Source organism: Lathamus discolor, chromosome 12 (genome assembly GCF_037157495.1).
Source record: "Lathamus discolor isolate bLatDis1 chromosome 12, bLatDis1.hap1, whole genome shotgun sequence".
NCBI classification, from domain to species: Eukaryota; Metazoa; Chordata; class Aves; order Psittaciformes; family Psittacidae; genus Lathamus; species Lathamus discolor.
This window is the reverse complement of record NC_088895.1, coordinates 7,574,389-7,599,245: the sequence shown is the minus strand read 5'-3', so window position 1 is coordinate 7,599,245 and position 24,857 is coordinate 7,574,389. Positions and strand designations below refer to the sequence as shown.

The 24,857-nt window shown below is 44.1% G+C and overlaps 1 protein-coding gene across 21 annotated transcripts in view; it reads left to right on the top strand.

Moving 5' to 3' along the window:
- FBRSL1 (fibrosin like 1) overlaps positions 1 to 21,039 on the top strand; it is a 530,544-nt gene extending 509,505 nt beyond the window's left edge. For 12 of the 21 annotated variants that reach the window (XM_065692104.1, XM_065692101.1, XM_065692096.1 and 9 more), the window contains 10 exons: positions 1,098 to 1,148; positions 2,089 to 2,184; positions 5,530 to 5,601; positions 6,161 to 6,199; positions 7,045 to 7,116; positions 8,433 to 8,565; positions 12,675 to 12,752; positions 14,532 to 14,615; positions 15,639 to 15,879; positions 17,887 to 21,039. In XM_065692104.1, the coding sequence (XP_065548176.1) occupies positions 1,098 to 1,148; positions 2,089 to 2,184; positions 5,530 to 5,601; positions 6,161 to 6,199; positions 7,045 to 7,116; positions 8,433 to 8,565; positions 12,675 to 12,752; positions 14,532 to 14,615; positions 15,639 to 15,879; positions 17,887 to 19,120 (2,100 nt within the window). In that variant the 3' untranslated portion in view covers positions 19,121 to 21,039. The remainder of the gene's footprint in view (positions 1 to 1,097; positions 1,149 to 2,088; positions 2,185 to 5,529; positions 5,602 to 6,160; positions 6,200 to 7,044; positions 7,117 to 8,432; positions 8,566 to 12,674; positions 12,753 to 14,531; positions 14,616 to 15,638; positions 15,880 to 17,886) is intronic. The other 9 variants (XM_065692106.1, XM_065692107.1, XM_065692090.1 and 6 more) reach the window with 4 other exon arrangements.
- The last annotated feature ends 3,818 nt before the right edge of the window (positions 21,040 to 24,857 follow it).

The following is a 24,857-nucleotide window of genomic DNA, read 5'->3' as shown; positions in this document are numbered from 1 at the left end:
AGAATCATGATATCCTATCCTGTGAACAGCTCCCTCCCCTCCCACCCGTCCTGTTGATGTCAGTCTTCATACCAAAAACAACTTGCAAGGCTCCTTTGTTATATTTCACTCACATCTTATATTCCACTAGATCAGGTCTGCTAATCCCAACGCCAGAGAAGAGTGTTGAAATTTACAGCTGCATGTGTTTGGTAATTTATGGTATTTACTCTGGAGGGGACATGGCTCCAGTAATAACTGTAATTAATGAAATTACAAATCTACTCTCCTGCACATAGAGGAGTGTGAAACAGCAGCTGACTTGCCAAATAAGCAGCTTTTCATGGGGTCCTACAGCTCCCTTCCCTGACTTTTTCCCGCTCCCTCCTCCCCAGCAGAATGCACATACTGTTCAAAAATGCAATGTATATATGCTTTGGTTTTGTTTCCAAGGTGGTACAGGACAAATGGTCATAAAAATAAATATGGGGCACAGACTGCACACATGGAGGTGTTAAAACCCCGTGCTGGAAGGGAAAACGATAGCAATCACCTTTTCTCTGGGGTGCTCTCTCTTCTGCAGGGGTTAGGGGAATATGGAGAGACTTGTGCATCCGGAGCAATTAAGCCCTATTCTGAACAATTTTGGCACTTACTGGAACTCAGGAAATGGGGAATTGGTATTGGTTGCCCCACAGTAGAAGCTGTGGTCTGGTGGAAAGTATTCCCTACCTTCTAGTGTGTGATGTAGTTCAGTGTTCCAGGGCAAGTCTCAGACCTGGACCTGGAGCTGAACTTCACTGTGTTTCACTGCACTGCAGCTATCAGGACTGCTCTCTTCATAGTGAAAGATCCTCATCATGTAGTGCCTGCAAACAGGGTTCTACAGAGATGCTCGGCAGCACCCAGCACAACCCAGGGGCTAGCACCTTTCTGTCTCCATTAGCTTTGGGAAATCAGTCAGCTCCCTGACGAGCGAGAATGGAATAACCAGTCAGTTCTGCTCTGCTAAGTGCTGTGCAGATGGGCCGTGATATTTGTCTGTGTTGAAATCCTGATGTGTCCACCACTATTGAAACCAGACTCACGTGTTTCCTTTTTTTCTCTTTTCTTTCCAGTTTGACAAGTACGCTCCCAAATTAGACAACCCTTACTTTCGACATTCCAACGTGAGTGCTTACCTTTCTAGGTGGTATCTTTGTTAATGGTTCTGCTTGCACTTCTTTTGCTTGTTTTCGATTGATCGGTAGTGGTTTGATTCATTCATTCCTAAAGCTCTTTTTCTGTCTTGATTTTTTTATTATTTTTTAAGGTACAAAATTTTCTTTGGGCTTTATTTTTTTGTTTTTTAATCTTTGCCTACTGCATTTTTGCTGCTGCAGCTCTATATTGCTGTGCCTGGGATGGCAGGGAATGCGCACAAATGGCTAAATTAGTGGTCATCGCAGTATCTTTGCAGCTGGTGCTTCTCACAGTGCCGCAGCCTGGAGTGCATGGCTCTCTCACAAGATTTTGCTCAGGTCACAGGAGTAAGTCAAACTGGTGGTTTCTTCCTGGTGCTCCCCACTGCTCCAAAGCACAAAAACTACATGTTCTGGGACTTGTGAAACTGCTGAATGAGCTCAGGAGAGGCCTAAGCAAAACTTAACCCAGCCTCACAACTACAAGGTGGCGTGCATGTTGCCTGCGGTTAGCGCACAATGCAACATCTTGTGGTTCTTTTTTGCTTTGACAATTAAAGCAGGGCACATTTCAAAACGGGGTCAATTTGTTTGCTACTGCAGAAAAATGCAGAGTTAACAAGCAGTGAACATAAAACCCAGATTATTCTGATTCCTCTAAAAATGGTGAATGAATGCTCTGTGCTTCTTGCAATAGTCCACCAATTTTAAAGGCACACTTGTTCAACACTATCTAGAAAATTCATCAGTTGAGCGCATTTTCCAAGTTTTGGCTTTGCTCTTACAAATTTTGAAAGCAAATTCAGTGTGTATTTTCACCGTGGCACTTGTTCAACACAGTACTATTTTTGTGTGTGCCAGAATTGGCACCTACCTCCATTATTGTTCAAGTTGTCCTGTGACATAAGCATCTCTTTTTCTTTTGTAGTTCTTTCCAACCTATCCTCCAGCAATGCCTGGAATGCCACCCATGCTTCCACATTCAGGTCCCTTTGGGTCACTTCAGGGAGCATTTCAACCGAAGGTACAAACTTCTTCTTCTGAAGGCTTTGTTCTTTTACTGTATTCAGAGTCGTGTCTCTGGTGATTTTGTAGCACATGATTTAACTAGCACAAGTGCAGCACAGGGTTGGAACTGATCACCCTGCAGACCTATGAGCATCCTCTGCACAAAACAGCCAACACTTTAGGCATTTTCTCTTGGCACTACAGATCATTCCTTGGAATATAGTGGTCTACTCAGGAGGTCAGCTGAAACTGAAGGAGAAGCATACAGTCAAATGCGTTATTTGATTGAAATATTTATAGCTAATAATAGACCAAAGAGTCCCAAATCGGTTTATAAATTTAATGGTCTGAGATGGCAAAAGATAAACTCTGTTTATTCCCAGAAAAAAAAAAAAAGGATGAATTGACTGTATAAGTGTGGGAACAATAGGGAGAGGCTGCTGTAAGTGGGTAGAGCAGTTTCAAGGAGCTGAATCTTTATTCCCAGCTCCAACACTGTCTGACCTTGGGCAAGTTGCTTAAATCTTCTGTTCCTCAGCTTCCTCATCTATAAAGTTGATCTTGCAGTGGGTTTTATAAGGGTTGATTAATGCCTGCAAGCTTCTTTGAGATAGTGTGTTTGAAAGGTGCACTGCAACTGTAACATATCATTATAACTAGCACTGATTGGCATTTGGAAATGTTGCCATGATAACCACCATTTTTGACAAATTCTGTGGTGTGCACTGCTTTTTTTTTTCCCCTCCCCGACATGTTCTTTTTATTAACTATTTTTGAATGTACAGAAACTGTTAAATAACAAGAAATACGCATTGTATCTATGTAATATTTGTTTGTAAATGGAGCAGTTACTCCTTTTGTAAGGTGATGTTTGGTTTCTTTACATTCTGTGATTTTAGAGATTTCTTATCTTGAACTGCATTTCCGTAGAGCTTTGCTGCTGTGTCAGAAGCCTGGAAGGAGCAGCACTGTAGCCAGGCTATTTCTGTTTGCATTTGGAAGGTGATTTCTGTAATCACACTGAGCAGGGCTGTGGGGTGTGCTTCCCTCCACAGTCTCATTGACATCAGTGGAAATCAGTAGTTAGCAACTGCTGCAAATAAGGCCTCTAGCAACCTTTCCACTTCATATTTTTAATGGAAGCTGGAGTATTCCTCAGTGTCTATCAAATCCCTTATTTTCTGGATACATTGCAGATAGTAGTCTCTAAAATAGCTTTTTTTAGCACATGTTCTGTATGAAGTAGCTACAGGCATGGAAAAGGAGTAGTTTCATCAAATCAGAGGGAGCGGGAGGGACAGAGCATAGCTATCCCTTGGTGGAGTTGCCTGCCAGTGTTAATTGTTGCTATTCTTACAAGGGATGCCAGGGAGTCCCTACGGACCCTGAGGTGTCAGGGTGTGAACTTGACTTTCCAAGCAAAGGAACTGCACAGATAAGGTGGAATTGGCAATTTTTTGCTGATGTGACAATAGGCTTCAATTTTGCCATAAGGCTACTTACTGTTAATGAGGAGCTTCTGATACAACAATAGCATATTCTTCTGGTTTCAATCTTCATTAAAGAGCTTTCTAGATACCATTGCACTGCAAAATACCATTAGACCAAAGAGAAGTAGTCACATAGCGAGAAAGAGACCCATTACATTTTTAAACAGTTCTTAGTGCTGAATTATAACTAGCTTTTAATTCATTTTAATGATAGATATATAGAATATGTGCTAGGTTGAGTTTAAGCAGCCCAAGGTCATGCTCTGGTGCCATGGTTAATCACTACCATCACTTGATCTCTGTACAGTGCTGCGTTTACATGCAGTCTAACATCTGAAAAAAGAGGGATGGCTTGAAAAATGGATCTGCCACTTTGGCACGTTATTTTCCAGTTTCCTAGGGGAAACAGAGCTGAGCAGCTAGGCATAGCCACTCTAGTCATCATTACTGCTTCGTTTTTCCATGCTCTCTCCCTCCCAAGCTGTTTGACTAAAGCCTTCGTAATCGCTACAGACCTGATGATGTGGTTTTGGCACACTGAGTCCTGCACTTCTTGCTTTTCAAAGCAGAGGTCTTGGTTTTGTTTTTCCCCTTCCCATGTCAGTTGCCTACAGCTGTGCATGTAAATCCACTGCACATAAATCCAGGCTGACGGTAAACTTCTCAGTGAGTGTCCTGAAGGCCATTTCTCACAAGCTAAGAACTTGAAAAGGTCAGAAGTATTCAGTTTACTTTGCTGGAGGAAGCATTCACATCTTTCTCCAGGGGACAAAGGGACAGGATGACACCATGCTATTAACATGTTGTGATCTTAAAGTTCTTGCCTGTATGATAGCTGTAACTTATTTGCCACCTTATATATACCTCAGCTGTCAGACAGCCCTGAGAGCACAGATCTGCCTGGGGAGTTCATTGACTTACCTACACACAAGAGTTCTCTTTTTAATGAGTCTGAAAGTTACATAGCTTTAGAGAAATTAAAGCCTATCCTTCTTCCCACCCCCATGATTATATTCATGGCTTGTACAGTTTGACTGTTTGAAATCTACTGTAATTTGACCTAAAATGTGAGTGAAATAATCTCCTGGGGAATAAGGTTTAACCCCTCTGCAGTCAGCTGTGTGGAGGCACCAGCTGCAGTTGCTCTGGGAGTGGGAGATGGAGCAATGCCAGAGTGAGAAGATGAACGAGTTCTTAGGGATCGTCTAGGGCAGGGCAGCAGGTGGGATCCGGAGGAGGAACAGGGATTCATTCAATGGAGTGTTTAATTCTTGCTAGAAAATGATGGGATAAACAATGCAAAGCTATAAAAGACCCACAAGCACCTTCTAAGGTTTCTCATTTTGCCTTGTCAAAGCAAATAGATGGGCTGTTGCCATTTTAGCCATTGTGTTATCTAGCCCCAGTTGGAGAGGGGCTGCAGTCCAGTAGGTGGAATATGGGACTAGGATGCTTGAGTTGTTCCATTCCTGACTGCTGTACTGGTTGCTGCCTGAAACATGGAGGGGGTCAGTCCACCTCTCATTCTCTGTCCTACTGCCTGCCTGTTTTGTCTGAAGAGCAAGCTTTGGGGGCAGGGACTGTCTCTTCCCATCAACTTGCATCCTGCATAGCACAATGGGGTTGTGATTTCACTGGGGCTTAAGGGTGCTGCTGTAATACTCTTACTGCTGCTAAAGAATAATAGATGACATGGTGGTTAAATGCTGTTGGCTGTCAGTAAGAGATAACGTTTAGCACTAATGTAGCAATATGCGTGTTCAAAGCACAGTACAAACATGGACTAATTAATGCCATTAACATCAGATAGAGATGTTAAATGTACCACTGGTGTGATACAGGATTATTCACACTCTATTCTTGTCTTTCAGACTTCAAACCCTATTGATGTAGCAGGTAGACCAGGCACAGTCCACCATACACTGCTGCAGAAGACTCCAGGGGTAGGCAACAATATATAACCTTCCTTTCAGCTTATCTGGATTTACGGTAAACACAGTGATTGCTCATAAAAAAGAGAGCAGCTGGTGAGCAAATTTGCCTTCTAGACTGTGAGCAAGCAGTCAGGGCAGGTTTTTTTTCTGGTGAGACAACAGTAGACTCCACCAGTTGTGAATACAGAGATATGTATTGACTTTTTCAAAGTCAGAGGGAAATGGGGCAGGAGCCCCCTTCAAGGTCTTTCCCCTAAGCATTGCTTGGAGCGTAGTTTTGTGTGCTCCATTTCAGAATGATTTTAAGGTACAGAAAAGCATTCACACTGTTCAGTTGCTGGCATGAAGCTGCTGTGTTTATCATAAAATTCTGCTGAGCTTGGTGCAGGGAATGAAAGAGAAGTTTTAAGCCTTCTTTAAACCTTTTAGGTTTCCTGTGTCACAGGGGACTTCTCTGGAACATTGCTTTTTAAATGCTTTTACTGTTTAGAGGAAGGAAGTTCTCCGCCTTTTGGTATATTGGCTAGTTTTAGAAAGGCTGATTGTTTTATTTCTGCTTTTTCCCTAGGTGTCAGACCCTTATAGGCCTCCAGTAAGAGTAAGTAAGGTTTGTGGGGGATTTTATATACATATATATATACACACTTCAAATATTGTGCATGTGTTTTTGAAATCTAACATGCCCAGTAGAAAATGTCATGCTTATCCTTCATTTAAAGCAAAATGTCATCGAAAACTCTTAACTGCTTCTGATTAATAACATTTAGGTTGAATCCCAACCTTATTTTGCATCCCTTTATGTACATTAATAGTCCACAGTATGAAATAAGGGTCAGATAAATAAGTGACTGTAAGCATGGACAGACATTCAGCAGTGATCAGATTCATGGTGGCTTAGGTCTCTGAGTTTTATTTGTGCTTCTCATGTTCAAAAAAACCACCCAGCAGTGAGAACCACAGCTCAGCTGTAAAACAGTAACTTGTTCAGCTGTGGCCCTGCTCATCCCTGGTGATTGTTTGTCTGTACCCTTTTCCTCCTCAAATGCAAGTAGCCATAATAACTACGCATGACTTGGCCTGCGGTGCAGCAGGGATGAATGAACAGGGCTCTTTTCAGAAACAGAACTGTTAACTATTACTTGCTTTCTCTTAAGCATGCCTTTGCTGCCATTTATTTCCACTTGTGAAGTGGGGAACACAAATAGGACAGGCAGACATCTCAGGTCTCCATGAGATGAGAAAGATATCCCACATTCTTCCTGTTTGTTTCCTGAATTTAAACGTCATCTGCTGCAGTACACATAGAAGTGTTGATCACCTATTGTGCCATTTTAGTAATCAGCCTTTCTCATTGCTTAGCTGCCTGTTTGACAGTAAGGGAAATGAAATGTTCTATCTGATGTAGATTGCTAACGTATAAATTAATCTAAATTCTTGTGCTTTCCATTGCAGAAACCCGGGAAGTGGTGTGCGGTTCATGTACAGATTGCCTGGCAGATCTACCATCACCAGCAAAAGATAAAGGTAATTCAGACAATTTCTGGAACAAAGCCAAGTCTTCTGGCTTATATTTTAGTGAGTAATGAGCAGGAAGGAGTTTCTGTTGGTGATTCTCAAGCTTGTCTGTATTGATTAACTAACACTTTCAATCCTTTAACATTTACTGTAGCAACCATAAAGTTTATCTGAGGGCTAAGGAATTGGGTTGAAGGGTAGCAAAATGAGCAAGAGATACTAAATGCAAAGCCAGAAAGAGTTGAAGAGATGGAAGCAGAGGGTAATTTTGCCCCAGATCAATCTTTTTTACAAAGCATATATGTTTAATGTCATTCCCCTTCTGTACTGGTACCTCCTGGGGAGGAGGTAATGAAATGACCAATATGGTGAAGAGAGGATTAGAAAACAGAGAGCAGGCGAGTAGATTGATAGTTACTGTGTTAGGCAGTGTTGGGGTTTCCGCACTGCAGTGATGATGGGCAGAGGGAGAGGGAGTTGTAACCTCTTGTTACAACTCAAGAGGTAACAAGATGTAGGTACTCTGGGATGCTGTTAAAGACTCAAAAGTTCCCTGTGACAGGCAGAATAGTTGATAGTGGGACTTAATAACTAATGTTATGTCTTTTTTTTCATAGCTCCTGCTGTAGTTTTTTTGTCCCATTAGTGAAGATTATTCAGTGCTTAAGTAGGTTCATTGTAATTAGTGTCTTTACAAGTGATTTATATCCTTTTTTTTTAAATAAACAAGTATATCACCTTTAAGCTATTGAGAGACTTAACGGGACTTGAGTGCAGTTCTGACCATGCTCCCTTCTATAAGGAAAGGATAAGTATAGCCTCTGGAGGAGCCTCATAGTTTTCTTTATCCTTTTGTCCCTTGTCTGCATTCTGAGCTATACTAGCTGCAGGAAGGGCATAGTCTAGGAACATCTCTCTTTCCAAACTGGAGAAGCAAAACAGACAAGTCCATCACCCCTCTCTCAAGACTTCTGCCGGCAGCTTTCTGCCTGCAGAATGTTTTTTGTCAGGCTGAGAGCACCAACTGATCCTAGGGTGCAGCACACTCGGTGTATCATCTTGCATGCTCCACTGTGTGTGCCGAAAGGCTGAGAGCTCACTTCAGACCTTATTCATGTGAACAAGGCAGGCAGCTGAGAGGCTGTGGAGTGAAATGGCCTTACAGATGCTGTCAGAGCATGACTGCAGTACGTGACCAGAGACACTGCTGTCACTCTTGCTAACTCTCCCTGGCAGGGCTAAGCAGGAGTGAGCCTGAACTCCCTCTCTGATTCTCCCTTAAAAAAGGAAGTGTATAATGAGATTGTTTTTATATCATTTGACAGCAAATGCAGCTGGATCCCCACAAGCTAGAGATAGGTGGTAAACTTGACCTGTTCAGCAGACCTCCTGCCCCTGGAGTGTTTCCAGGCTTCCATTATCCACAGGATCTTGCCAGGCCTCTGTTTTCTACCACAGGTAAGGGAACATCATCATTTGCAGAAGAAAGAGAAAAAAACAAACAAAAACCGGTCAATATATGTGATATGTATCTGTACAGATATGTATGCCTCAGAAATCGAAGCAGACAAGATTAGTTCAGAGGGTGTGGAGACACTGGCAACTGTTGTGACTGGGGCTCTCAGAGTTGGGCTGGGCTCTCCACCGCCTCCAGTGCAGGATCCTCTGCATGACACTGAGCTGCAGCAGTTGGCTCTTACATTCAAGTCTGTGCAGCTGGTTCTTGTGTGCCTGATTAATAGGCTATGGAGTGATTTTTAAAAGTGATTTTGACAAAACACTTGAAAATGTTTCCATTGCGCAGGATTGGAAGTGGCCCCAGTCTCTTTCTTGCTTTTATATTTGCCATGTTAGGTTCTTCTCAGCTCCTCCACTCACCAAGTTTCTGCTTGTTTTCTGAAAACAAGGGTTTTCTGCAAAAGGAGAACTTCCAATAACAGTGTTGAAAATATCACAGAACATGTTTGTGAAGTGTTTGTTTTTTAAATATAAAACCCCCCCTATGTGTTACAAAGTCCATCAGTCTTTAAGGCTTAAAATGGCATATTGGATTTTAAAAACCCAAAGAATTACATAGTTTACCTTGATCAATTGCTTTCCAGTCTGTTGGAGAAGAAATTACAATTAACGTAATCACCAAAGTGCAGTAGGCTCCACTGCGCTGTTCTCAATGGCTCTGACCACAGGAGACTGCAACTCTGACATTCTGGTTTTGGAGGTCACTGTAGATTCATGTCGATGTCAATCTACCAAATGTTGGTTTTGCTCTGTTCCCAGGCTTAATCTCCGTGCTAGACTTTTTCAGGTTTTTGTTCTGTGTTCGAGATGCTAAAATCTGCCTTCTGAATGAGCTGTATCAATCTACGAGATGTAACTGAGTTCTTTATGTGTATAATTAATTAGCAAATAATGTATTTTCTTTCCTAATGTTAGTCTGGTTTTATGATGCAGTATTGTGCTCTTATTCTAACTCAGTGCAGACATGGTCGTATTCAGCCTTGATTCAGCCCTCTTGAAATGAATGAGGTTAGAAATGGTTTGAATTCTGCCCCCAATATGACAGAAAAGCAACAGATAAGAATCAAGCTGAAACCTCTGTGAGAACTGAGTTTCAAATACAGATACTAGATAGCCTTCAGGAACGCCACCAGTGATTCAGTCTGCCTTTCTGCCCTTGTCTGAATGGAAATTCTTAAACATCAAATGCATGTTTCTAGCACATACGATCAGTGCTCATACTAGCTGTATATTGTAGGATGCTACCCTGTATTTTGGTCTCTGTGAAGTTACTTTGATCGTACAGGGCCAAGATATTTGTTGCATCTGCTTGGATGCATAAGCACAGCTTATTTAAAACTTCTGACAGTTTTCATATGGCAGCTCTTTCCTAATCACAGTCCTTAGTCTGTCCTGTGCTGTCATGACAAGAATCTTGTTTTGTGTATGGTTTTGCTATTGGAGGCTGTATTGGGCAGAGTTTACTCAAACAGGCAGAAAAGCACTGGTGCAGTTGGTATCTTGAGCTTTTTCTCCTAAAAATGCCAACATGGTTTGCTTTTCCATTCATAAAAGTAAAAGAGGAAATAGTCTGAAATAGAAAGATTAAAGAAGGCAAATTAATAGAAAACTTTCACTAGAGATAAACAACCTTACAGCAACTTGTCTGTGACTATATTAATCACAAGAGCCATTGCGTGGTAAATCTAGGTAAAGAGTGCTATCAAAGTGAACAAACATTGCAGCAGTAATATATAGATGAATAAATCTTTTACTCTGCAATATCCAAGGCATTCTTTTCACCTTATCCAGCAAGCGTGCAGTTGATGTGAATCATTGGTTCTGCTGCATTGCCTAGTTACTGTGGGAGACATAAGTTATCTTAGGGCCACCTGTCTGCAGGACGGATGTTCGGCTGCCTGGCAGACGCTATATTTAATAACTGCCTGACAGCCTGCAATGCTGCTCCTGGCTTTCTCTGGAGGATTTTTTATTATCAGCCCGTGTAGTTGAGTTTGTAAGCCGTCTCCTTTGAAGAAATCTCCCATCCATTATACACCTCCTGAAATCTTAAAGGATTAGAAAGATGACAGTCTCCATCCGTCTTGAAGCATTGGAGCAGTCAGAATGTTTATAGATAACTCCAGGTCTCGTTGCCGTGGTCTCTCTTAAGTTTCCTCAGCTCATTTTCTGGCTGCTTAGGTTTGTGGTGCCCAAGCTGGTGAGAGACGTGCAGCGCTGTCTCCCTCTCCAGCTTTATAGTCTGCTCATGTTCTGAACACGAGTGCATTTTACGGTGGCTGCCTGTTTTTGGGCTGTCACCAAGACCAGATCAGGGACTGACCAGCACCTCCATAAAACACTGTTCGGGCTGTGTTTGGGATGCAGTTTATCCTGTGCATTTTAGTTTCTTCTCTCCATTTCCCCCCACTTTTGCTGTGACCTTCCATAGCATTACCAGCACTGATGCCATATAGTGGAAACATGCATTTGATGTGGCTTGGAGGGGCAGGTATGCCTCTGGTGGGAATCATCTATTTGGGCCACAGACAAGGAGAAGTCTTTGTGGTGAAGGTGGCAGGAGAGCTGAGTGCCAGGTGGGAGGAGAAGGATTGTAATACTCTTTTCTATAATGGAAAGTTATCATTTGAGAAAGCAGTGACTGGGTAAGGGAGCTGTTAGTGAAGAGCCCACGCTTATTCCTAGTATGCTGATGTTTGCTAGAGTTGACCTGTTACTTCCCAGTAAGGGAAGTTAACTTTTCACCAACAAAATACAAGAGACAAGCACTGAAAGTCTTTATTTAGGGGTTGGTCTGTTTTGCGCATGATTTAACACATCCTTGGGAAAGTGCTGCTTCTGTCATTGTGTGCAATGACTACTTTCTAACAAAATGAGACAGTTAATGCACAGGTATGGCAAGTCCTGCTTCCTGCAGGGGAGGCAGAAGTTGTGTTTGCCTCCAGGCAGCATCTGAAAGTTCTGATAGTTGCTAATTCTGCTTTGTCTGCAATGGTGGAAGAACTGGCAGGGAGGAGGCACCAAAAGGACATTCATAGTCTGAACAGTTGGAGAGGGCTGGTCTTGTCAGTGTAATACTGGAGCCACAGAAACATTTTGTCACTCATATCTGAAACATAAATATTCAAAAGTTGATTTCAGGTGCATCCTGAAAATCATCTGTGCTAACTTGAGGGAGCAAAAGCCGGGCCCATCCATGAGATTGCCTAAACATACTGTCATTTGCAGGATACATGGGAATTAATGTTCTTCCATAAACCGTGTATCCCAGTGGCAGGTGACATCAGTGCTTTTCACAGTGCGGTTGCAAGCCTGTTCAGGTTTGCATGTGTCTGCCTGCAAAGGAAGCAAATCTCATTTTCTGCTTTGAAAGGAGAGCAGAATTTTCTGTGCGAGCCTGGTCCACCTTGAAATACAGGGCAGAGCAGCTTGTTTCAGCCCATTCTTGCCCCTTGTTTCAACCTAATGTAATACAGCATGCTCAGCAGTGATGCTGCTTTCCCACGAGGTAGCATGGCTCCATGGCAATGAGTAGTGTCTAGGAAAGGGAGTTGGGGGGGGAACCGCAGCAGGAGCTTGTGGATGCAGAGACAGATGTGAGAGCATAGATGGAGCTCTCATGGGAGAGGCATGATTGATGTTCCCTGCGTGCCTGTCATTAACTGGTGTTCCATATAGACTCTAATCAGTCACTTCCGAGCACCTTCTGTCTGGGCCCATAACCTGGGCTGACCTTTTTTAATGTAAACACAGAGTAATGACTGAAAATGCCAGACAAAGAGATTGACTTCCTCATGACTACAGGTGAGCAGCAACACATCAGGCAAGGTCTCCTCCTGCCTCCTAGCGCCCACAGACTCCTTTGAAGGGCACTCTGAGCAATCCTGCCTGTATCTCTCTCAGCTGGTGTTTCAGGGTCTTCCCCTGCCTTTGCTGTGTTCAAGTCTGTCCTGTGCCTTCGTATCTGGTTCCTGAATGTGATGGCCAGGACCTCTGTGTATGCAAGCAGTCACTTGCCACTGAACTAAAAAAGGACCTTGTTCTCCCAGGTGCGACACATCCAGCCACCACCCCGTTTGGTCCTTCACCTCACCACAGCAGTTTCCTGCCCACTAACCACTTGGCAGGTAAGCGTAAGTAAATCGTGCCTTCACCCTTATACCTTTATGCCTGTGACGCATTTCTGGCTCTCCAGTGTGGTCCTGCCTTGAGGCACTGTAGCACGAGGGGAGAGAGAGGTTTAAACTGCCTCATGAACCAGAAGCTAGCCAGGTTCTCACCCATGCCAGCTTCCCAGCATATTCCCTCTGCTCTCCTCCAAAGAAGGGGGAGGATTAGCAGACCCTCTCTTGCAAGAGAGACACTGCAGTGCCTTCAAGACTGTCACTGCCGAGACACTGCACAGGAGCTGAAATGTGACCTTTAGAGCCCTTCTTTGCTGCTGAATGTGCCCAAGAAAATGGGGGAAATGTATGCAAAGGCACCTCAAACAAGCCGCAGCTTAAAATGGGCTCCTCTCATGCTGTTTCCCACCTATGAGAGTTCTTGGCTAGGTTCTTTAATAAAGTTCAGTGAACAGTTCCTGGCAAATAGCTGTTCTGCACGTTTTGCCAGGCTTTCAGTTTCCTAATTGGCAGTAAGTAGAGCCTGATTTTCTCAAATTTCCTCATTTTAGAAGCTCACAAGCAGCTCATTGCCAATTAAAGTTCAAGCTCTGTTGATTAATGTTTTAGTAACACTCATCCAATCAGTACATGTGGCATGCCACATGACCTGGTAGACTTTTTTCTATTGCAAATACCCAGATTTACATCAACTCCTGAACACTCTGTCAAAATTAACTGTATATCTCTACAGTCACTCAGTTACTTGATGTCAAAGGGAAAGAGCAAGAATGGCTATTTAAAAATAAGTAAATAAGCAAAGAGCTGTTTGCTTAAAGATCCAAGCTATTTGTGATATTTGCACTGGTATTTTAAATATAAGGATATCCATGAGGAAGTGAAGAGCAAAATGGCTCATGTAATATGGTGAGATAAAGACTTTAAAGGGGCAGTCATAAGGCCAGTAGGCAGAAGGAGTTGTTTAGAGATGGCCAGTAGGAAAGAAAACAAATACACTGGTATGATTTAACCATAGCCATCTCTGGAAGGCAGAAACCTCAGTCTGGCTGTATCCACTCAGAGAGGAATCTTTATATTAAAAAAAAGAAAAGCAGGACTTTTTATAAAAACAAGTGCCAGCAGCCAAATAGATACTTGATGAGGAAAGGCAAGATTCATCTTTTGCCTCAAAGGCTACAATCCTCCCATCTCTTTGTTGTAGTAGCTCCTAAGACTACACTATCATTTCCATCACCACTGGGATCAAGGAAGCCATTACGGGAGAGAACTTTGGCACAAACAGGCCAGAGTTAATTGGCGTAAGGATGAATGTAGCAAAGTACATACCCATAGCAATTAGCTTTAAGACTGTCTCTACACACTATTACAAAGAGGGTAGAAAGCTATATAGAGAAAAGAGTGAAACAATGCATCCCCTCACTATGCTAACTGAGGAGCCCGTTGAGGTTCTTCTTTCAAGGCAACAGCAATGCTTCTACTATTAGTACTGATAGGGAAGGCTCAGCAGCAGCCATCCTAATTTTAGCCATTAGACCTTCATTTCTAGCTCCCCTCTGACTGGCATATAAAAGTTTATTACAGCACCTGTTTGCAGAGCACTGAATCCCTTCTCCATTTTAACATGATGGGAATTTTCTGTGCAAAGAACCTTGCAATGAGAAGGATCAGCTTAAAGTCTGGCCTAATCCTACTTGGATTCAGACCGTTAAGAAGGGGAGGGGTGCATTTCATTCTCCAGCATTCTTGGCTAAATGCCTGCTAAATCCCTGTTTGCCTTTCCAGATCCATTTAGCAGGTCAAGCACCTTCAGCGGCCTTGGGAACTTAGGCAGCAATGCCTTTGGAGGATTAGGCAGTCATGCTCTGAGTAAGTACTGGCTGGGTTACTGCAGACAAACATCCCTTCCAGAAAAGCCACATGCTAATATTTACAGCAGCTGGTGGTAGTTTTTAAAGAAGTTTAATTCCTAACCTCCATTCTCCTATCTGAAAACACTGCACCTAAGATTTCCAGGTCTCTGCGGTGGGAGCTTTTCTGCATGTCACAAACATCACTAGCTGTGCTCTGTGTCTCCTCACTGCTGAAGGTTGGTACCTTGTGTGCTCCTAGAGGTGCTAGAGCTGCAAGAGCCCACTGAGCTCTGGGTCCCTATGGGCATCTAAAGTAACACCCTTCGACAGTGAAGATGCATAGTGGAACAGCTATTGATAATTCTCCTAATGCAGCGTGTAGACTTCCTCTGTACCCATTGTCTAAAGTTTAAATTACCTGTATAAAATTATTTTACTTCAAAAACCTCTTACCTGTAGGCAAGACACGCTTGAGAGCCACACATAAGAGAGCATGCTTTTGCATCTCATGGCACGACAGAAATCAGCTGAAGATTGATGGAGGAAAATGATGTGACTGTTCTGAAAAGCCTACAGCCAAGCTCTGTTTTTATGCACGCACATACATAACCACCGAATAGTCTTGTTTCTTTAACAAAAAAGTCCCTGAATCCTTCAGCTGCAGGCAGCTGATTGCTTGTAACTATCCACAAGTTAAAGTTTTTGCCAGTGAGAGGAGCTGAGGAAAAATACTGAGTTTGTGCTGGAACCCTTGCTGGGGTGGGGGGAGAAGAGGAGGTGGGCATTTTCAGTCATCCCTGACTTACTCAGATATGTAGTTAAAGCTTCCTCCACCCATAGCCTTAAAAGTGCTGATGGATCTTACACCCGGTGTTGGAGGTATCTATGTCCACCTGCTAGTAGCTCCCCCTCACCATTAGTTCCACATGAAAAAGACTTGAAAGGACAGTTCTGATTGTGATTAGCATTGTCAAAAATGTTTATGCAATTATTTGGTTTGAATTAGTTTTAACTCTTCCTCCCCCTGCCATTATTGTAGCTCACAACAACATTTTTACTCACAAAGACGGCCCAAACCTGCAGAATTTCAACAATCCCCATGAGCCATGGAATAGACTCCATCGGACCCCACCGTCCTTCCCAACACCTCCACAGTGGCCCAAGCCCACTGATTCTGAGCGAAGCTCCTCAGTGACAAACCATGACAGAGACAGAGAGAGGGAGCGAGAGCCCGAGAAGAGGGATCTTTCTCTGAGCAAAGACGACAGAGACAAAGAGAGGTAAGCAGCTTTTGAGCCCTTCTTTCTGGACCTATTTTTCCTCTATATTTTTCCCAGTTTTTCCAATCATAAAATGATCTTCACAGCAAAGCATTGCTTGTCCTTGAAGCAGCTAATAGGCCTCTTCTTCAGATAAGTACAAGTACTACCAACACAAAAAAAACCCTCTTTGTCTTTTAGGATTTGTCCTTTGTGAAAATACAGTAAACCAGTCTCTGCTAGTAGGTTAATAAAAAGCACCAGGCTGAGGAAATGAGTGTGTCGGTGTGTTTTCAGGGTATACTTGGCTGTTTTCATTGCAGCTGCTCTAGGATCACTGTATGTTCTGAAATCAGGAAGGTAGCATTGTGCTAGATCCTTTGGAGACAGTCATAGTTCTCATTAGTGTACAAATATGCTGATGAATTCAAATGTTAGCTGGACATTAATGAGATAAAAATGCAAATGCCTGTATGTGGAGCAGAGTGCATGAAGCCATTAATAAAACTGATCTTAAAAAATTGCATTGTAGACAAACCCTTATTAACAGTGACAGGACTGGATCACCTGGGCTATAGATACTTCATTAGCTTCCAGTTACATCATTTTGAAGATGTAAAGCCCTTTATATTTCAAAGCCCAGTTGTCCCCAACAGGCTATTTCTTTGTAGGCAGTAACAGCCTGCAAGTCTTAGATGTGTGTATTTGTGTAGTGAATAGTTTGCCTGGAGTGCTTTTAATGAGGTCTTCAGGCAGTGCCTGTGAATAAGATTATATGGAAGCAATAGGCTGAAAATCATCCTGCTTTAAATGTTAAATTGTCTGACACCTTTGCATGGATAGTCATCCAGATAGGAAGCTCCCTTCTTGGCTTTAGTGTAATTTGCTTGCAAACCAAGGTTACTCTCAAGAGTGTTCACACAGGGGTTAACATCTCTATTACTTTTCTATTAATTCAGCTTAAGCTGTCCTCAAGCATCCCTGTTTGGATATGGTTTTAATAAACCACATCCTTGACCAGCAATCAAGACTACCACAGAGGAAGAAATTTGGGTTAGCAAATGTAATCATAAGGGATAAATACTTACAGAACTCCCCAAAACACTTCCAGCTTTTAGCACTTGGGTCTTTCAGCTCTCAAAAGCAAACCCAGCATAAAACTTAAGCCTCAGTGAGCCTCTCAGCTGCATAATGCAGTTCTCTCAATCATACCATCATACTTTGCATTTTAAGTGTCTCTCAGGTAGAGCAAAGTGCTTTTAAAAGGTGAGCATTATTTATTCCCCTCTTAAGGAGATGGGATTAACTGTGACTAATTGGCTTGCTCAGATAGAGGTGCAGTTATAAATGTAAACCCTCATGCTCCTCTTTCTAAACCATGGTCATTGTCATCAACCCCTTGTTCATCATAGCAGGTCCTTGAAGCAGAGGTCGATGACTCGCTTTTGTGGCCTATTCCCAGATTTTTTCCTTAAGCACCTAGCTTACCTGCCAAAACCAGCAACAGCAAAAACTCCCATGCAGCTCCATAGGAAAATAAGCATTATCACCGCTTCCAGTCAACAGGCTATCTTGTGAAGGGCCTACATACATTTCTGTAGGCTTCTGGACTGATATTTTAGGAAAGAAACACAAGTTAAGACTGTTGCAGCCAAGAAGATTGTTGTCTGGCAGCCAGATGTATGTATGAACACACAATAGGTATCATTTCTTTAAAATAAGCTGTCTAGAATTCTTGTTGTCCTCCATTTCTCAGTGAAGTGTCTTTGGGTGAATAGACTGTTCTCTCAAATGCACCCCCAGTTTAGTCCCCAGCTTGTGGACATTTAACATTATTTTCTATGTAGTATGTAAAGGCGGGTAGCGCATGTCTTTTAGTGTAGCGTCACATCTATAGCTGATGCTAGCAGAGCTTTTCAAATAGTTTTCTGATCAATCTCAAATTGCACAACTAGACACAGCACTGTGCATTTCCAACATCACATGTTTGTTCACACAAAACCAAGGCTGTATGTTCTCTTCTTACAGAGACCTCATGGATAAAAATAGACATTCAAACAGATCCTCACCGGCATCAGCTCCAGTGACACATCAGATAAGCAATCTCATCCGCAGCAACAGCCAAACCTCCAGTGATCCCATCAGACAGGTTAGCCTCAATGAAAGGGAAAGGTCCAAAGAACCCGAGCGAGAGCACCCTGACCGGCTGAGAGAGCCGCCCATAGCAGAACACAAGATTAAAGAGAGCCGTTCCCCAGTGAAGGAAACTCCAAGCCATGATAAGAGACCCTCTGAGGACAACACAAAGCCAGTAATCCAGTCTGTATCCCCATACAGCAAACCTGCACTAAGTGAAAGCTTGAAGCTTACCAATCTAATGAGCAAGGACATGGAGAGAAAGACAGAGCTTCCCAGCGACCTCCAGAAGATTAAAAATGACATCAAAGTCAAAGAGGAGAGAAAGGAAGACAGTGATGTGCTGGTGGTAGGGTCTGAACCCTCACAGCACTCCCGATCAGTGGAGCATCCCCCACCACCTACTTTGCATGGATTATCATTGCCTCACTCAATGGCTGCCTCTATGCCCATCTCCATGGGTAGCGTGCACCAGATGAACAACATGAATGTTCTGGACCGCAGCAGAATGATGACCCCGCTCATAGGCATGAATCCTTTGTCAGGAAGAGAGAGGCTGCCGCATCCTGGATTTTCTTGGGACCCAATGAGGGACCCATTGCGAGATGCCTACCGGAGCTTAGACCTGCACCGTCGAATGGACTTCCAGCTCCGGACAGATCCTATTCATAGGTTCCCTACCACCTCCGGATTTTACGACCATGAGCGCTCTTACAGAGACAGGGAACCGCACGACTATAACCATGAAAACCTTCTTGAAGCCCGCCGAGAGCAGGAGCGGTTGCGGCAAGTGGAGGAACGAGAGCGCTTGCACTTACGGGAAGAACTTGAGCGTGCCAGAATGCACCACTTGCACTCATCCCCCATCGAAAGTCATCTGGCACACGTGCCATCCTTCATGCCTCATTTAAGCGGGATGCATTACCCCAGACTGAGTCCATCCACTGCCATGCACAATGGGATTTTAAACAGGAACCCACCAACCGCAGCGCTGAGCGCCCCACCGCCTCTTGTACCAGCGAGCAGCACCAGACCTGCCTCCCCACGCAGGACTACTCCACTCACAAACTCAGAGGCCAGGGACTATTCCCCCTCTAGGAACCCCAAAGAAGTAGAGGCACGATAGTCCCCACCAGTGAATTTTCAGCTCGCCTGTATATAACACAAGCAAACAAAGAAACAAACAGGAAAAGAAACAGAAAAACCCAACACCAGAAACCAACAAACCTTTTACAAAATGCACTGCTGTAAACTTTTCTTTTTTTGTTTTTAAATGTAAAATTTGTAGAAGTTAAGCACATTTCCATAAATAACGGGGTCGGGGATGCAGACTTTCCAACAAGAAGGTTGCTGAGAATGGGAATTTAATATATAGGTCTTGATTTTTGGTTTTGTTTTTTTGTTTCTGTGCTAAAAAAAAAGAAAAAAACAACAAAAAAAAAAGGAATACAAAGAGCAAGTTTGTACATTTTTTCCCAAATGTGAGAAACATTTTTAATGGATTTGTATTTTTTTTAATTTTGTGCTCTTTATTCACTTAAAAAAAAAAAAAAAAGAAGAAATTTTGCTTTTGTTTTTAGTTAAATTTGCATTTGAAAGGCCTCAGATCCTTAAGGAAAAAAAAAATACCCAGGGTTTCTTAAAAGTATTATTTATGGAAATACTGTAGTTTTACAGTCCACTGTGAGGTTCCCTTCTGAGGCCAATCGATCACTTACCTTGGTACTTTGGAACCGAAGTTACAGATATATATTAAAATATTAATAATAATAATAATGTACAAAACTGTTTGTTTTTTGCCTTATTATATTATGCAGAAATTTAAGAGGAATTTTTTTTGACTTCTTGTTTTAAACAAAACAGAAAAGAAAAAAAAACAAAACAAAGCAAACTGTAAATACTCTGTTAATATAAATGTACACCAATATTAAATTCTTAACATAGGTAGACTTTATAAAAATGGTTTCTAGAACCACTCTGGTTATTTGTTAACATGGTTACAACTCATACTCTCGTCACAGTCAGAAATTCACACTCAGAAAGCTAAGTACGGCATATATACTTCAACTATGCAAGAACTCGGAGGCAGGTCGTAGTGGATGTTGGGGGGAGGAAGGTTTAAAAAATAATAAAAAATACAAAAAAAAAAAATAAAACCACCACAACCAACCCAAAAAAAAAAACAACCAACTCGCAGCGCTGGAGACGGAACGGGAATGGCAAGTGAGCGGCAAGAGGGATGCTTGTGTTCAACAAAAGAAGCTAAAAGAGAGACTGTATTTTTTTGTGCAAACACAAGGGACAGTTCGTCGAGGAAAGAGAGAGACACACGCTCCTGGAAGGGACTTTTGGTTTCCTACTTCTCAAGCTGGCAAAAGCAGATGGAACTGGCACAGACCCATGCGGCAGACCCTTTCCTTGGTTTTTGGTTTTCTTTTTTCCTGGTTTTTTTTTTTTTCCTTTTTTTTTCCTCTTTTTTTGTGTTGTGGGCAGGATCGCTGGCAAGCAAGGACAAAGGACAATTTTCCGTGGACCCCTTGTGCTAATCGTGCAGTGTTCTTATTGGAATCTGTATACAAGACAAAGTAGAATTTTAGGAGTGCAACAAAAAAAAAAAAAAAAAGAAAAAAAAAGTCTAATGGTTGATTAAAAAAAAAAAACAAAAAAAAAGCAATTCTGATATATTCTCTCTAGTACATGAAGACCATCAGCAGATGTTTGTTTCAGTGTGGTTCTGCCTTGAACTGCTTTTTGGCATGATTTATTTTTTATTTCCAATTTTACTTTTCATCCATATGTAAATTTTGCCATGTTTTACTTGCTGTACCATCCCCCCTCCCTTATTTTATTTTTCAGTGTCCATGTTTTATATATCCTGGGCTTTTTCTCTCTAGTTAATTCAGCCATCCGCTACTATTTTCTTGGCTCTGTAACTCTTGTTTCCCCCCCCTCCCCATCCTCCCCCCTGCACCCCCTGTAATTTTAAACATTCAGTTTCCTTGTAGATCAATGAAGATAAATACAACATTGATTTTGGATGAAAAAGGCAGTTGAGTGTTTGTGTGTCGGAGCCACCGCTGTTGACTCGGAGGCTGATGGTTTATTGACGGCGCTTCGGCTGCTGGTGAAGGGCTCGGAGCTGGGAGAGGGGTGTGTTTTGTTGGTGGGTCTTGCCCGGCACGAGGAGTGTGGTCCATGAAGCGGTTGGGAAGTGGTCACTGTGGGGTCAGGGCTTGGGGAGGAGAGAGGTGCTCCCAGCTCCTGCCCTGATCTGACGCTTCCGCTGGGGGACAGAGGATGGAAAGGGCAGCACAGGCTCTGTGCAGCAGCTTGCTAAAGGGATGGTGCTGCCCCACCGCCGCAGGAAGGGCATCGCCTCAAACACTGTCCCCACGTGCATTTGCATTTGCTTCCCCAGCTTCTCCCGTAGGCTGAGAGGAGACATCTGCGGGGGGATGGAGAATGCTCCAAGCCCCCTCATTCTCAGTTACTGATGTAACAGTGGGCGCCTGTGCTTTAACAGCATGTTACAGCTTCTGGTTTTAAGTTTGCGTGTGACTAAATTACCGAGCATAAAAAAATAAAATGAAATAAAATAGCAGGGTCCTTAATCTGATGAAAGGAGGCTTAAAACAAAATAGGCGTTAAAAATCAGCACCTGCTCTCCCAGCTGAAATCAGAGGAACATATAACACATGGTGGAAGTGAAAAGTGTGTTGGGCTCGGCATAAAGATACCCATAATGCTGGCCTGGGGGATTGTAATTCTCTCCTGGTGCCATTGTCCATCATGGCATCTTGCTTGACACCGCTGCTAAGGCAGACCCGTGTAAATGGGCTTCCCAAACCTCTGTTGGAAAGAGGCCAGAGCTGCACCTCCTGGATGCAGATGACTGCTAGCAAGGGGTGGTTACTGCACACTTCAGAACGATGCAAGACCTTACCCTTTGGAAGCGTTTGGTCCGTGTGCAATTTAAAAAGTGAGCACTAAATCGATGCCATGCTCCCCTGGCGTTCCTGAAGGATTGCTTATTGCAGCCACGCCGGTGCCAGAAGAATTCATCATGACTGATGTTGTGGCAGCCTGAATATTAAAAGAGACTCAGCGGTTTGCCAGTCTCTGTGCTGGGAGGCGTTGCTCTGAGCTTCCAGAGGATGACCCATCAATAACGCTGCACTACAGTGGGATTCCTGCAGAATTACGCAGTGCCGAGTACCCGCCTGCTCACGGAATGGTTCATCGTGATTAATGGTTTTATTACCTAAAGAGAGAAAGTAATTAATTCAGCCTTATTCCTTTAAGCCACCCCAGCTGAGCTGCCTTCTGCTAGAAGGGGCTGGTGCACGAGGACTCCCTGGGTTTGTGCATTGCTGCCACTGTTGAGCTTTGGGTTTGTGCCATTTGCACCATTTTTGTTCTTTCGCCTCCCTTGAGACTTCTCTCAGTCACTGACAAAGGGTGGGATTTAGCAAACAAATGGCAGTGGGAGGGAGGAAGAGGATGGGATTTGTGAGGCTCTTTGCTTGGAAGGAGCAAGGAGACCGGCTCCTGTACTTGTGTCGCCTTTTGTCTGAAACGGGATGCCGCGCACCACCGCAGCTCAGTGGGATGGGATTTGGTGTGCACCCCCCTCAGGTAATGGGGAACTGGTCAAGAAAGCAGACAAATACCCAGGGGCTCATGGAGTGAGGGGAAAAGCCAATCTGTAAAGCTGTAATGAATCCTCAGAGCTGTTCTGTGAGGAAAAGATCTAGTTCTTCCCTAAGAAGCAAGCTTTATTGCCTAAAATAAGCATGTGGCGATTGTCCCTTCAGCCTCTACAGGCACCATAAATATTTAGTTACTGGTGATCCCACGTTAGGCGAACAAAGGGCTGATGCCGGGGAACCCAAGGACTCTGCAGCAGCTGAGCTGCCGCCACCGGATCTGCAATGCCAGTATCACCCGGGTGCAGAGGAGGGGCAGTGCAAGAACCCAGCTTTACAGAAAGGCAGTATCCTGGGAGCTGGGGCGAGAGCCAGGCACACCGGCGTGGCTTTGGGCAGGAGAGCAAGCCCCCGAACAAGAGAGGGGGTGCATCAGTGGCGTGCAGCTCAGCCTCTAGCCAAGAAGCCGTCGGTGGCGGGGAAAAGAGGGTTTGTGTTTGCTTTGGCTCGTACTGAGCAGAAAAAGGAAACCTTTCCCTCACTTCCTTCAGGAAATTCCTCTTTGCCAGTCGTAGGAAAAGAGCTGTGTTGTGGCTTGGGCCGGGGATTTTGGTAATGGTCTTGAGAGACCGAAATGGCATTGCCCATCACTGAAACCTGGGCTTCTGCATGCCAGGGGCTGCCGGGTCTTTCCCTGCACACCCCCTTACAGAGCTTTCCCAGTGCTTCTTGGTGTCCCTTTGCACAGGCACTTTGCTTTGGGAAGACGCCAACCAAAGAAACACAGTTAAAGGGGGCTTTGGCAAAGCTAGCACTTCCACTGATAGGATAGCCTGGGGAGCTGGTAGCCCCCGCTTAGCTCGGAAGCACGGTGCTTTGGGAAGAGGGTAGCTGTAGCACACTGCATTATGTGGAACCCAATAGGAGGGAGCAGGGGAGGGCTGCAGCGGGCCTTGGTCACAGGCTGCCATTTCTGAACATGATGGGGAAAAAGGAAAAATCAAGCGGTGCTTTGGAGTTTAACCTGGAAAACATTTCTCCAAGGCCTTTGAGGGATGCGTGTGAAGGAAAAGGGTCCTCTCCCCTCACCCCAGCCCCTGCTGCTGCGGCACAGTTGGAGCCCTCCCTGTGGCAGCGGCTGGGACCTCCTTGCAGGTGTCAGCACCGAGATTTCTTTGTCTTCTCACAAAAACCCTTCTGCTCCATTAAGCTCCCCTAATTGCTGCATTTATCATCAGCCATTTTCTGCTTGTTCTGCTCTTCATTCAGCCAGGACATTTCAAATAGAGACATGCCCATCCGCGCCTCCCGCCGATGGAGCTGTGCGCAGGCAGCGGCTGCCCAGCGGGCCGGCAGCAGAAGGTCCCTCATTACCGGCTCGGTGGCAGGTTGTGTGTCACACAGATCACAGCAGCTGGGCCGGGTGTCAGGCCCTTTGCACTGCGCCTTGGTAAACAGCTGAGAGGAGAAAAAGAGGATTTTCTGACTCCAGACCCAACCAGCTTCATTCTCCAGCTCCTGATATGAATTCATGCAGCTGCCCACAGCAGGGTGAAGCCCTTCATCATCCCCCCAGAGAGCAGTTTGTGGAGCAGAGGATGTATCGAACACCCGAAGGAGACCAGATCCCAGCTCACACCCACATCAGCCTCCATCACACACTGCTGTCCTTGCCAGTGGCAGGGGGAACCATTGAGGACAACAGCTCAGGCGGCGCAGGCAGGATTCTGCTGCTGGTTTGCAGAAGAGCTGTCGCAATGTGAGCAGTCAATGAGCTCTTCGGCAGCGTTTGCTGCTGGTTTACCAACAGTTTTGTTAATAAATGCTATTTCAGGAAAAGGAAAACCCAGACACTGAAGGAAGTGACCAGCTTTTCACATATGGGAGCTGTGCTCCCCATGGCAGCCTCTCCTCTCTATCATCGCCAGCCGATGGAGAGTCAGTGCCCAGCAATGCTCCTCAGCATCTGTTGTGGAGCGAGTGGCAGTGGAGGGATCGCTCAGAGAAAACTGCAGACCAGGAGAACTCCGTGGAAATCCGAATCTCAAGGGCCGGGCAGTGATGAACGCAGTGGTGGGGAACTGCTTTGGGGGAGCTTTTAGGTTTCGTCATTCAAAAATCTTTCTTTTCATTCTGAGGGATATAAAATAGCACTCAAAATCTTGACTCCAAAACCCCTGAGACAAAGCGATTCTTGAGAGAAGGGCAGTTTGATGC